This window comes from Sciurus vulgaris (genome assembly GCF_902686455.1).
Source record: "Sciurus vulgaris genome assembly, chromosome: 3".
Classification (NCBI taxonomy): domain Eukaryota; kingdom Metazoa; phylum Chordata; class Mammalia; order Rodentia; family Sciuridae; genus Sciurus; species Sciurus vulgaris.
Genome location: NC_136463.1, coordinates 189,387,345 through 189,401,135, shown reverse-complemented (window position 1 = coordinate 189,401,135; position 13,791 = coordinate 189,387,345). Strand labels below are relative to the sequence as shown.

Here is a 13,791-nt window from a genome sequence, read left to right as displayed (position 1 = left end):
GCAACTTAGCAGAATCTGTTAAAATAAAAAAGAAAAGGACTGGGATGTAGTTCAGTGTAGAAAGGCCCTGGGTTCAGTTCCTAGTAGTGCCAGGGGAAAAAATCTGGCTTCTTTCTTTGTACGTTTCATGAATTTCATAAAAAGCGCCAAGAAACAGATGAATGGAGACGGGGGTGGGGGGGCAGAAGGAAACACACCCTGTCAGTGTCTGAGCCTCGGGTTCCGAGCACAGGACCACAGCAGGAGGGCTTGCCACAGGGAGCACCTGGCAGGGGCTCCTGCTCTGCTGGTCCCTGCTCCCTCCTGACACTCGGCAGTGGCTCCCCAGGTGATCCCGGATGAAGAAGGCGGATAGGAGGGTCACTGCTGGCAGGAAGGGACCCAGCTCCAAGGTGAGGTGCATGTGTGGTGGCCAGCACACCACGGTGGAAAGGGTCTCCTCCACACACTGAGGACCACGGCTCTCAACCTCTTCTTGTAGGCAAAGGCAGAATTCGAGGCAACAGCCCACACACAGCTCCAACAGAGCCGGCTGACCAGCACCGGGAGGGTCCTCCAGAGGAAGGTGCGCTGCACATAAGCAGGCATAAGTGCCAGGGGAGGCAGTGGGGCTGCACCACAGCAGAGGAGACGGGTCCAGAGGCTGAGTGGTCTACTTCCTTCAGGGAGGCCTCTGCTCTTGCAGCCCAGGATGGTGTGTGGACACATGGTGGCACTCGGCCAGAACCCCTGCATGGGTGCAACTGAGCACATCATGCCTTGACCTACGACTAGCTTCTGTTTCTGCTTTTTTTGAGACAGTGTTTCCCTACATTGTCCAGGCTGGCCTCTAACTCCTGGACTCAAGTGATCCTCTGGCCTCAGCCTCCTAAGTACTAGGATTACAGGTATGGTCACTGCACCTGACTTTGATGTGGAGTTTTAAGCAACTCATCACTGGAGAGGGCCTGGGCTCTCCTCCCTCCCACATTCATGGGGATGCCAGTGCAGATAGATACAGGACTCTCCAGGCAGGGCTCCTCCCTGGGTTCAGCAGGAAATGCGTCGCTCACACTCCCTCCCCCGCAGCTGAAGCGCAAGCCACTTACGGATCTCCTCCATGACCACCGTGTTGTCCATTGCTATGTGAACAGCCAGGGAGCTCCAGGTGTCAAATACAGCCAGCTTCCTAGGAAAGTGGGACAGCGTGCCTGTGAGCTCTCGCTGGTCCAGGTCCCCTCCAGGACACCCACGCCAGCCTCTGCCAGAGCTGCTCTCAGTCCAGGGCACACCCACACCATGGACAGGAAGGAAGCTGAGCTGGCCTGTCCCTCCTCACTGACACCCCAGCTGCCCTCTGCGAGGAGAAGACACACACAAGAGCCCCTGGGCTGCACAGAGGCAGAGTGGATGGAGCCCAACTCTCAGACCGTGGCTTTAGCCAGTGTGCGGGCTGCCCGCCCCCGGTCACCCCACGCTGGCCACCAGCAAACTGGAGTCAGTCATAGTCCTGGCAGGACCACCTGCAGCCTGCTGGACTTGTGGTGGGAGAGCTGTGGCTACTGGTGGAGCTGGAGGAGGAGCAGTTGGCAGCCAGGATCTGCCCTGATGGTGGTGCTGTCGGGCAGGGCAGAGGGCCACATCAACAGCAGATGCCTAGAGAGCAAGGAGGGACATTCCAGGCACAGGGACAGCTGGTCATGCCCTAAGCTATAAGAACAGAGTACCAGCTAGTGCCTGGGAGTCACTGGGGCAGCCACACAGAGCCCCTTCTGATGCAGAGCCTGGACAGTCCTGGGAGAGCAGCCTGCTGCACAGCTACAGGCCACGCCAACACTCAAGTCCACCACAGCAGGACTCAGTCCTGGGAGAGCAGCCTGCTGCACAGCTACAGGCCACGCCAACACTCAAGTCCACCACAGCAGGACTCAGTACAGCACTTCCCAGAGCTAACTTGGAGAAGATGAAGCCAATGGGCAGTGGAAGAGCAGGAGGGTCTAACACAGGGAAATGCTCCAGCATCTCTGCAGCAAGACAGAGGTGGGGAGCAGCCTGGGGACACTGGAAAAAGGCTCTGTACTAGGGCCCAAGCACGCCCAAAAGCCCAGGGGTGTGAGCGTACAGGGAAGAGCGCAAGTTCATCGTGTCAGAGCACAAGCGAGAGGGCCAGCAGGGGCAGTGTGGGGCACACCAGCAGTCAGCTGGGAGGCCCAGGGCAGCCCAGGGCAGCAGAGGGCCTACTGAGTCTTAGAAGACCATGCTGGCTGCCACTCAAAGAGTCCACCAGAATGGCAGAGAAAGAAGGAAGACCAGCAAGCAGGCAGGGCCAAGGCACAGAGCAGGGTGGGGGAAAGGGTCAGAGTCCAGAAGCCTCAAGTGGGTATGTGGGGGGTGTTGCAGGAGTCTGGACCTCAGCCTGTGTGTGTGGAGAACAGCTCTGCGAATCCCGCACAAGCAGCCTCGGGCTGGAACCTAGGCCTGCAGCACTCCCAGGTCAGGGAAGAGGAGCCAGTGTCAGAGAGGAAGGCAGGGGACAGGAGGAGCGGAGCAGCCTGGTTTGGCGTTTCTGGAAAGGGTACAAGCACCTGTGCCAAGGCCTACTTGCCGCTAGCCAAGTCAGGGACAAAGTGTGGCTCTGGATGCCAGGAAGCGCTGGCGGACCTGCGGGCCACACCAGATGTTCCGGCATGCAGCAGATGCCAGGCAGCCCAGCCAAGGAGGCAGTCAGAGGGCACAGGCTTGGGACGGTGGGAAGCCAGATGTGGCACAGAAGGATGGTTCAGGAAGAGCCCAAGGAACCTGACCAAAGGAAGCCAGGGAGACAGGAGGGCAGAGGAGGGCAGAACGAGGTCAGGGCCCATCTCAGAAAGGGTGTCAGGTGCCATGTGGGCCTTGGGAGGACAGGAAGGGGGTCTTTGAGGGAAAGTCACAGCTGGAGTTGGACTTGGAAGATCATGGCCCTCTGTGCAGCAGGGAACATGCCCAGAGATGCCAGGATGCCAGGCACAGAGCCGGAGGGAGAGGGCATCAGGCAGAGCAAAAACATCACCTGCAGGACTGAGAAGTGGCACGTTCCTGGCCACTGCAGGGAGAACAAAAGGGACTGACAGTGCTGGGGCTGCATGGATGAATACCACCCCCCACAGGGAGGCAGGCCCGCTCCAGACACTGGGGCACCTGGGGAGCAGAGGGCACAGGAGGGGACTCACAGGGTGTGCCGCCCAGCAGACCCTGGACAAGGTGGGAGGGGACTGTGGCCTGATAAGCACCTGTACAGAGGACCACAATAACTGCTGTGGTTCCAGGTCATGGGCAACCCCACACATGCAGATCCACGTACCAAAAATAGGGGCCCGGGGCCACAGACATGATCTGGGTTAAGGTTGGATTGTTTTCCTCCCCCAGAAAACAAATCCCACTTGGCCAGTCACCTCCGAGGACCCCCCAGGAGCCTGCAAGCAAAGGATCAGGAAGGATCCTTATCTCCTGAGGCAGCAGGGACAGGAAGGCCTAAGTGTCAAGGAAAGCTCACGCGGCCCCGAAGAAGCACAGGCTGTCTCAGTACGCACTTGAGGACCTGGGCCACTGTGTTCGGTCCATACCACTGGCCTATCGACTTCCCTTCGCCGACTCCCATTTGTGCTGTAGGAAACAGACCGGGTCAGTGACACGCCGCTGCCCCTGGAACACCCAATGTTCCTGCCCCCCCTCTGCTGGCACATGCAGTCAGGAAAGCCTGCACAGGACACTCCCAGATGGAGGGCGCTCAGGTGAGACGCGGGAACGCTTGCTAAAAACGGAGATGGAATGGGGACAGAGGACATTGCAGGTGCTGTCCTTCACCAGGGACTCAAGGAGGGGCTGGAGGCAGGTTCACCCTCCCCTTCTGTAGGCGGGACAGAGCCCGGGGCTGGTCTCCTGCCTGAGCACTCGGCCTCACTGGCAGCAGAGGAGAGCCACCCTTCAGGATGCGCGTGGGTCCCACAGAATGCTCCAAGCAGCAGCCAGCAGGTCACCAGGGCAGAGGTCAGAGTGCCTACAACCTCATACTGCACAAGACCAGCCTGCTCCCGGGGAGGTGCAGCGCCGCTGCCCTCTGTAGAGCATGCTGGCGTGCGTGCGAGGCCCCCACCTATCTGGTGTATGGAGTAGCAGCTGTCCTTCCTGTCCAGGAAGGCACTGAGGACGCTGAAGTAGCTGTCAGGCTGCCTCTTCCGCTGCGCCCACCTCCAATCTGTTGGGAACAAACACCTGAGGTGAGTCCGCACACAACGTGAGGACAGTCCCGCTGTCACACACCCCAAAAGAGTGTGTTCAGGCTTTCCGTAGTGGTGGTGGTACTGGGGATGGATCCCAGGGTCCCACGTGTGTGTTCTGCCACCAAGCTATGTCCCCACCCTTTCAATTTACTTTTTATTTCGAGACACCGTCTCACTAGGTTGCTGAGGCTAGCTGGCCTCAAACTTGCAATACTGCTGCCTCAGCCTCCCAAGCTGCTGGGATCATAGGCGTGCTCTGAACCGTTTTTGAGCCTTTCTAAAGTTAAAGGCCAAACTCTCCAGGATTTCATATCTATACACCAACACATCAAAACAAATCCAGAGAGAAAACAGAAAATAGTTTAACAATAACTTCTTTTTTTGTTTTTTGTTTTTTTGCAGTGCTGGGGATCAACCCAGGGCCTTGTGCTTGCAAGGCAAGCACTCTACCGACTGAGCTATCTCCCCAGCCCAACAGTAACTTCTAAAAAATTGACACCAGCATTGAAATCAGTCTTGAACTGATGAAAACCAGTGGGTCACAATGAAGAAAAACCCCCACGCATACTCTAGCCTCTGCTTCGGCGCGACTGTGCCTGAAACACCCCTGACCCCAGCCCCTCCTGATGCGGCGACTCACCTCGGCCTAGGTGCCGGCACACCAGGGGCCTGAGCAAAGATCATCTGTCCACAGCGCAGCATGCAGCCCCAGCCCGTGTCCGAGGTGGGGCCAGTTCCCCCTGTCATGGTGAACAGAGAGAGAAGCACTCAAGACCAGAGGGTCCATCAGATGCTGGAGCCAGGGGCAGGAGGTGCTGACCCCTCACGCACCAGCTATCTTGGCAACAGGCACCTCTGAGGACGCAGGCAGAGGCTGCACTTGCTGGGGAACAGGACGTGCTGACACACGAGCGTGAGATGGTGACCACACGAGCATGAGATGGTGAAGCGTGGACAGGCCCGTAGGCAGGCACAGGAAGACCCAGGCCCCCACAGCCAGCCCAGACGGTGGAGCTGAACCAGAAAGGCCATCTTCCAGCTGCCAGAAAGCAGAGGGCTGCAGGCTCCAACCACACTGGACTGCTGAGCACAGCGGGACACCACGCAGTGGCCAGCCAGCAGTGTCCCTCCGCATCTCAGGTCTACTCCCCAGGGCCCAGACAGACAGCCCACACTGTGGGACTGTGTGCGTTGTGACAGGCATAGGAAACGTCCCCACCAGCCTACAGCAGGACCCCCAGGAATGTGGCCCCTGGCGCAGGCAGTGGGAGCAGATGAGGCGGGCACCTGCCCTCGCCCACACCCGGCACAGGCAGCTCCAGGGGCTGTGCGCCCACAGCGACCCACCCAGCCTCTTCTCCCCGTGTGGCCAGGGAGGAGGGCAGCTCTCGAGCCCCGATTGCCTCCCCAGCACCCTGGCCATGGGGGACAGCGCCATGCAGAGAGCAGGCCTGGAGGTGTGAACTGAGCAACTGGAAGGAGCGACCAGTCCGGACTGTGCCCTGCAATCGCCAGGAGGGCGCTGCACGCCCTGTGCTCTGGTGTCCTAGAGTGGGCCTACTTTACTTTCACTTTTTTTTTTGGTACCAGGGATCAAACTCAGCAGCGCTTAACCACTGAGCCACATTCCCCAGTCCTTTTTATATTTTGAGACTGGGTCTTGCTAAGTTACCTATGGCCTCCCTAAGTATATGAGACTGGCCTCAAACTTGCAATCCTCCTGCCTCGCCTCCCAAGCTGCTGAGATCATAGGTATGTGTCACCACACCTAGCTCCACCTCACTTCTGGAGACAGTGAGATGCCACTGGAGACGGGAGGAGCTCACTGCCTAACCGGCCCCTGGGTGGTGTGGGATTGGTCTGGGGCCTGACATCCAGCCTTGGGTCCTAAGAGAGGAGAAGGCAGGCCAAGCGCTGGCCCAGCCCTCTCTCACTGCAGGGCACATGGCAAGGAAGCATCACTGAATGCTATGTACTCCGTGCTCACAGGAAAACACGTCTCGTTTCCCTTGCCTCCAGCCTCACAGCTAAGGGCTCCCTACATGAGGACACACATGCAGACACAGACTCAGGGACACTTCAGGCTGTCTGCCCTCCTTCCTGGCCCAGTGTGCTCCACATCTATTTCCTCTGTCCTTCAAGTTCTAACCCATCACAACTACTGATGCTGAACTACAGCTCCGGCAATGAGCCCTGGAACCTAGAACCTGGCCTGCAGTCCAGCTCCCCTGACTGGGGTCAAGACCTCTCGGCACCCTGAAGCCACCTTGCAGGTGGAAGCTCCCTGCCCCTGCTCTTCAGTGTGTGCCCTGCACAGACGGCAGCAAAGCGGGGTACTCACCAATGGCTGGGAAGTTTCTCCTGTAGGTAAACCAAAGTCTGGATGCCACGTCCGACAAGATCTCATCCTTCTCTGCATTGTTAAAAAGAGGAAGACACACAAAGCTTTAAGTCTGTAAGTCAAACCACAGAGGGTGAGCAACTGCTGTCTCAGATGCCCCAGAGGCAGCAGGCAGCAGAGGCGCTGGCAAGGCACTACCTGTGAAGATGCTGTACTTTCTGCCCAGGATCCACACAGGCTCCGAGGTCTCGGGGAAGTCCTCAAACTCAGCAAACCGGAGGGTGTCATAGGTCAGAGTGGCTGTGGGAACCAGAACACAGAGACCGTTCGCAGCACCTCTGCACCCCAGAGAACACCAGCTGCCTCTCGTGGCATCGCCCTCACAAAGCTGACGCCAGAACGCACAGGGCAGGGCGGCACAGCTGCCTGCTGAAGGTTGGGGATGGAGGTGGTCACCTTCTCAGACACGAGGCCTCTGTTAAGTGTCTGGCAGCTGATGTGATGGGGAAGATGGAGTTGGGGCCAGCATTCAAGGGAATGAAGCTGGGGAAAGTAGTTGACCTTACACATGATTATCTCAGACTTACAGCATTTAAAGCTAAAATAAAAATTAACGAAACCACGTACTTTGTCTCCACAGACCAGGCAGCCACAGAAGTCCATGGCCACCCTAAGGTCACCAACTGTCACCTTGGCAACATGTTCAGAAGGTGAAGTGGCTTGGCAGCTGTCACCTGGGCAGCATGCTCAGAGATGCTGTGATGAAGGCAGCCACTGAACTCTCAGAAGAACCAGCTACAGAGGGACAGAGTGCTACTCCAAGTGGGAAGCTGAAAGACGGACTCCTGCAAAGTCCCAAAGGCAGGCAGGTGCCCAGAGACCTCGGTCAAGACCTGGAAGGTTGTGTTCACTTCACAGCTGTACCAAAGGGCACAGTCACCAGCCCTAAGGCGGAAAGGCCTGCTGGCTAAGGAGGGGTCTGGGCACAGAGCCGTGTCCATTTTGCTTCACTGAAGAACCCAGAAGGGCTCAGGGTCCTCCTGTCTCCAGAACCCTGAGGAAGGGCTGAAGAAGCCCACATTCTGCCAGCCAGCAGCAAGGCAAGCAGTCCGAGCCAAAAGGTCAGCTGCACATGGTGTCAAGGACAAGGGCATCTCCAGCTGCCCTTAGGAAACCCTGAGCACACGCGTGTCGGCTGCCTCTTAAGTTCTATGGTGAGACAACCATTCATATGATCTTCTGAAAACCAGGTTCCATACATTTCCCCCATATTGGAACTTTTTTTTTTTTTTTTTGGTACTGGGGATTGAACCCAAGGGTGCTTAACCACTGAGCCACATCCCTAGCCCTTTTATTTTTTATTTTGAGGCAGGGTCTTGCTGAGTTGCTAAGGGCCTCACTAAATTGCTCAGGCTGGCTTTGAATCTGCATCTTCCTGCCTCAGCCTCCCAAGTCGCTGGGATTACAAGTGTGTGCACCATGCCCAGCTGGAACTTATTTTCTGGTTGACTTACATTGATTATTAAAAATGCTGAAAGGCGCAAAAGTATAAAATCACCTGCAGTGTTACCACACGGAGCACACCCTGTGGGTAGACCCGGGCGTGCGCTCCCGGGACAGTGGGAAGCAAGCCACTCCTGAGATCCTTGCCTGTGCCTCTCGCCCTGCGTAGCACAGATCTCCATGGCCTCACAGAAGTGACACTGCAGCTTGTTCAGTGTACTGCCGTGGGCTGTGGTGAGGGCATCCCGTTTGGGGCTGCTTCCTCTGGGAAGGTAGGGAGCATGGTGGCTCTGCTCCCTGGCAGCCAGGGATCAGAAGCTACAGGCTCCTGGGCCATTTACTTAGCTTTGGAGCATGAACAACCTCTCATTCATAAAACGGGATAATAACAGCCTTGCCGTGCGGCTGTGATGTCTCCGTGAGACACTCCTCACCAGACAAAAGCCAGTAGGCAGAGGGGCACAGGCATGGGCAGTGTCCCGGCAGGGAGGGGCGCAGGGGAAGGCCACACCCTTTGCCATGCCCAGAGGTTTACCTGCACACAGCTCATCTGCAGGCACAGGCCAGCAGCAGGGGCAGAACCCACAAACCACAGGCGCTCCAGCCAGCTCCGCCCTCGCCTGGTGCTGCTGAGACTTCCCCAGCATGACAGAGGTTTGTCTGGCTCTGAGTTCAGAGTCAATGTCAACCAGGCAGCTGGGCTACTGTGAATTAAGTCCAAGTTTACGTCTCCCATCGATTACACACGATTGTTTTTGCACAATCTCTTTAGTTTCCTAAAAGACAGGCATGGACTTTAATGTGTCCCAACTTAGACTTTTTTATTTTTATTTTTGGTACTGGGGATTAAACCCAGGGGCACTCAACCACTAAGTCACATCCCCAGCCCTATTTTGTATTTTATTTAGAGACAGGGTCTCACTGAGTTGCTCAGCACCTCACTTTTTGCTGAGGCTGGCTTTGAACTTGCAATCCTCCTGTCTCAGCCTCCTGAGCTGCTAGGCCCAACTTAGTTTTTAAAGTCCATGCCTCTCTTCAAGAAGCTGAGAGCCAACGGGTCATCCCTGCTCTCCAAAGCCACCTGGGTCTTCAGAAGTCAATGCAGTTCTTCCCTCTAGGCTTCAGCCAGCGTGCAGACTCAGATCCAGAAATCTTATTCTTAAGTGGAAGGATGCAAACAGCCTTGTGGAATTTCAACTGACAACACCACAGGAGAGAAATTCCAACCTTGCTGGAAGACTGACTGATGTCTGAGACCCTGCCAAGGCACGCGCTTTATGAAAGCTGTGTTATCTGCTAAGTCACTGGAGCACCGAGGAGCAGGCTGGGCAGGCGTCTCTGTACATCACTTCACAGGACATGGCATCTGCTCTTAGGACAAGGACCACATCACCAAGTCGACCAAGGTCTCAATCAGGAAACCGGGAAAATTCTATGACATCCAGCTTCCCACGCTATAGATGATAAAGGGAGCAAATGATAAAGGGAGCAGACAGGCAGACGAGGAAGCAGGAGATAAACACTCACTCTGAAAGTGGGCACCAGGCCAGGGCAGCTTTGAAGTCAACACCTTCATTCCCAAAGCAGCAAAACGTGGAGCCACAACATTCCTGGTGGCTGGGCAGCTTTGTAGGCAAGAAGCCAACTCCAGAGTTAAGGTCACGAGCACATTCAATCCCGCCCTCACCTCAGCTCCTGCTGTAACTGCCAAGATAATGGGCTATGTGGCCTCCTGAATCAAGTCATCTTGAGGAAGGAGAAACCCAATGGGAGCAGCTGGGCACAGTGGCCATTCCTGTGACCCAGCAACTCCAGAGGTTGAGGCAGTAGGATCCCAAGATCAAGGCCAGTCTAGGCAACTTAGTGAGGCCCTGGCTCCAAACACTTTATACAGGGGTGAGAATGTAGATTGGGGGTAGATCCAAACACTGCCCCCCAAGGGGAGCACAAGTATCAAGAGGTGCCCAGAGCTCCCCCCAGCTTCACAGAGCACAAAGCACAGCACCTACCATCCAGAGTCCCTGCCCACCCCGTGCTCCACGCCCCTCATGACTAGACACGCCTCCTCTGCACCCTGCCTTGCCTCACCTGAGTCCCAGCTGCTCCAGGACTAGCTGTGGACACTGCACCCTCCTCAGAGCCAGACTTGCTTCACCTCTTAAGTGTCTGACAACACCAAGGGCGGAAGTGCAGGGCCATGGGGCAGCGCGGAGTGGTGGTCAAGGCTGAGCTGCTCGACACGGGTCTGAGGACTCTGGTACCAGGCACGGGATCCTATGTTGGCAATCTTTCTGGGCCTTGGTTTTATCACAGCTCAGCAAATGGCCACAGCTCTGCTTCCTCAGCGCTGGGTGGGGAGGACGCCAGGTCACAGAGGGCAAGAACTGTGAACCACACCATGAGTGCAGCAAGCTCGCTTCAGGGTTGGCTTCCGCGCATCCCCAAGCAGGTGAGATGGTCAGGACACTACGTGGAGAAACTTGCACTCTGGGCCCCAGCTGTGGTGCCAGGACTAAACACGTAAGCCTCTTCGCCAAAGTGGAACCTGACACTACAAACGTGCCTCACAGAGGCAACAGCATCTGAAGAGCAAAAGCCAGCTGTCCCACGGTGCTGGGGTCCACGCCTGGGGCTTCTGCCCTGGGGAGTGAGCTACAGCATTCCCACCAGAAGAGCTCATGGAGGGCCTCCCATCCCTCTGCACTGGGGGACAGGAGGAAACACACAGCTCCGCAGCAGAGGAAGACACCCCAGGTGCTATGGACAAGGCACCTCCAGGGAACACAGGCTAAGACCATGGGTGGGGCAGAGCCCCCAACCTCAGGATCTTGCTCTAAATGAGAAGGAGGAGATTTTTCAAATGGACACTTGTGTTTTCCCCTGAGGTTTGTTTCTGGAGACAGGACGCCCACATGCCAGCTGCAGGGCACACACCTGAGCTGCCCTAAGACTCACACTCCTTGCATGGGCTGGGGCAGCACTGCCAGTTCTGCCCAGGTGCGTAAGAACCAGGATGAAAGCAAAGCAGAGCTCACAGTCCTGACTCAAAGACTGACTGGCACAACTACTGCACTCTCTGGGCTCCATGTAGCTCAAGGCCAGCAACCTCTGCACTTGTCCATGTGGGTCCCCAGCACCATTCACAGTCCTTGCTATAATGGCACCGTCTTTACACACCACCTCATTCCACTTACGAAGCAGGCACGTGGCTTCTGAGCTGAGGAGGCAACCCTAGCAGAGAAAATCAGTCTCCAGACTGCCAGGCAGTGGTGCAGACTTGATGCGGCAGGGCAGGAAGATGGTGAAGCACCTCCACCCCGAAGGAGGCCCTCCGAAGGAGACCCACGTGGCCACCTGCACCCCAGAGGCATGACTTTCACACCCTCTTCCTGGGACTTCTGTGATCACAACCCAGGAGAAAGCAGAAAGTATTTTAATGATATGGTAATTACATTCAAAAACAGCATTGTGATTTAATAGTGTTAATCTGACAGGCAGAAAAATAGGGAAATGTGCTCACCGAATTTAACTAACCTCTCTTAGTACTGACTGCATCGTCATTCAGAGAAACTACAAAAAGTATACACATGATCAAACATTTCTTAAAAGAGCTTACTGTAACATACCTCATTTTGAAGACATTTACTAAAAGATCATACTGTATGAATAAATTTAGGCAGGATCTCCCCCTCCTTTAGAAAACTAATGTTTAAGGCAGCAAGTTTGATGTAAAAGAAATGAAGACAGACAAGACAGTGAGAACCTGAGCTATGTCAGAAAACGAGAGAACACTGCTTCAGGGAACACACAGGACAGAACATCCACACTGAGCCTGCTGCCCCGTGGTCACCGAATCTCATGCTAACAGAACAGACTCACATCACGCACAAACCCACACAGGCCGAGCACCCCTCTGGCTGCCAGAGTCACGCAAGTAAGGACACTAGATCTGGGGCCCACTTCTGTTTCGCCTGCGCCCACACAGCTGAAGGCAGTCACACGCCACATCCAGTGGACTGCACCACGACTATGGCCTGTCACCAGAGGCAGGTGGGGACTCTTCCAACAGGGGGTCATGCCAGTGGGCAAAACACTTCAGATTTTGAGGAGTTTCAGGGCATTTCTGTGTCTAGATCAAGAATGCCCAACCTGTAGTGGGAAGCTATGAATTTGAGCTGTTTCATGAAGTATCGACAGGTGCTGACACAATGTGAGGCACGGAAGACACAGGCACTGGACACCACCTCTGTCCCAGGGAATAGTGCTGGCTCGCAGCAGCGCCTTGAACCAGGAGTGCCTGCCAGCTGCCTCCCCACCCCCACGGCAGCAGCCCTGGGCTGCCCCTGGCCTCGTCTGGTGCCTACTCACACTCGGACTCTGGGCCCCCTCATCTGATGTGGGTTCCTACACATCTTTGGCACAGGCTTATTATTCTCTTAGCTCCAAGTCTGTAAACCAAAAGGCCCCCTGGACACTGCTCCACATTCAGCACACATAAAACCATAGTTCCGGCAGCTCCCCAGGGAGGACCTCCCGAGCTCAGGGTGAGCTCTAGTGCTCTCTACCCCTCCCCACCCTTCTCCCAACATGCAATCTGTAAACAAATGCTGCTGTCTTGACTTCCAGAACGCATCTAGAATTCATCCTCTTCTCCGCAGCCTGACCTACGTCTCCAGCCTCTCTGTGCCTGCTTATCAGAATAGTTCTGTCCTCATCCCTGGCACTCTGAACTATGCTTTCTACCCCAACCCCGTCTCTCAAAGAACAGCCTTAGGACCCGAACGTCAATACGACGGGATAAGTTAGGGGAAACTCCATTCGTTTGCCCACTCCGTGTCCCCAGCAGTTTGACAGTGTCTGATGCTCACTCTACAAAATAACCATCAGAAACGCACATGGGCCCACACACTCCTCGAGCAAGGGTCGGAGCGGTGCTCCCGCAGCCGCCCGCGACGCGGGGAGCCGTCAGCGGGACAAAGCGACGCCACGCGTTCCGGGCGACGGCCAGGGTCAGAACGAGACCCGACGAGAGCTTCCTTGCCCACGAGGAAGGGTGCCTGCCGAGGCCGAGCGGTGCCCTCAAGAGCGGGCAGCGCCAACGCTGCTGGGGACGGCAGGGACCGGTCTGCGCGCCCAGGAGCGCAGGCGAACGCCGCCCGGCACAGACCCGCCTCCCGCCATCTCGCCCCGACCCTCCGACGGCACACACAGCAGCCCGCGTGCGAGGGGAGGTGCGCGCGGTGCCGGGGGCCGCCCGGCAACTTCGCGGGAGTTCGGCGCTCGGCGTTGCCACCCGGCGGGCCGGGCTGCGCTCCGCCGCCCTCCGCGGCCTTCGAGCCCGCGAGCCCGGCCCGGCCCTCCCGCGGGCCGAGGGCGCGGGCGGGGTGAGTGCCGCCTCCGTCCGCCGCGGGCCTCGGGCCGGCTGTGGAGGGCGAGCGAGCGAGCACCGCCACTGAAGTACCGGCGCCGGCCTGCTCACCTGCGTCCATCTTCCCCGGCGGCGGCCGACTGACCGCGGCGTCGCTCCGACGGCCCCAGCGCGACGCGGGGACGGGAAGCCGCGGGGGCCAAGTACTCCACGGAACGCGGGCGCCGCCATGTCGGCGTACGGCAGCCATACGGGGCGGGGCGCGTGGGGCTCGGGACCGCAGCTCGCTAGGGGGTGTAGGGGCGCGGATGGGCGTGGCCATCATGCCATACGACTGGGCG

At 57.1% G+C, this 13,791-nt stretch overlaps 1 protein-coding gene across 1 annotated transcript in view; it reads right to left on the bottom strand.

The window, feature by feature from the left end:
* Window positions 1-13,775, bottom strand: part of ATG4B (autophagy related 4B cysteine peptidase) — a gene marked incomplete at its 5' end in the record, with an annotated part of 20,986 nt that extends 7,211 nt beyond the window's left edge. The window contains 8 exon segments of the mRNA XM_079133679.1: window positions 1,089-1,168; window positions 3,549-3,621; window positions 4,112-4,213; window positions 4,879-4,903; window positions 4,905-4,978; window positions 6,580-6,651; window positions 6,778-6,879; window positions 13,562-13,775. Of these exon segments, the coding sequence (XP_078989805.1) occupies window positions 1,089-1,168; window positions 3,549-3,621; window positions 4,112-4,213; window positions 4,879-4,903; window positions 4,905-4,978; window positions 6,580-6,651; window positions 6,778-6,879; window positions 13,562-13,775 (742 nt within the window).
* Window positions 13,776-13,791: the final 16 nt, after the last annotated feature.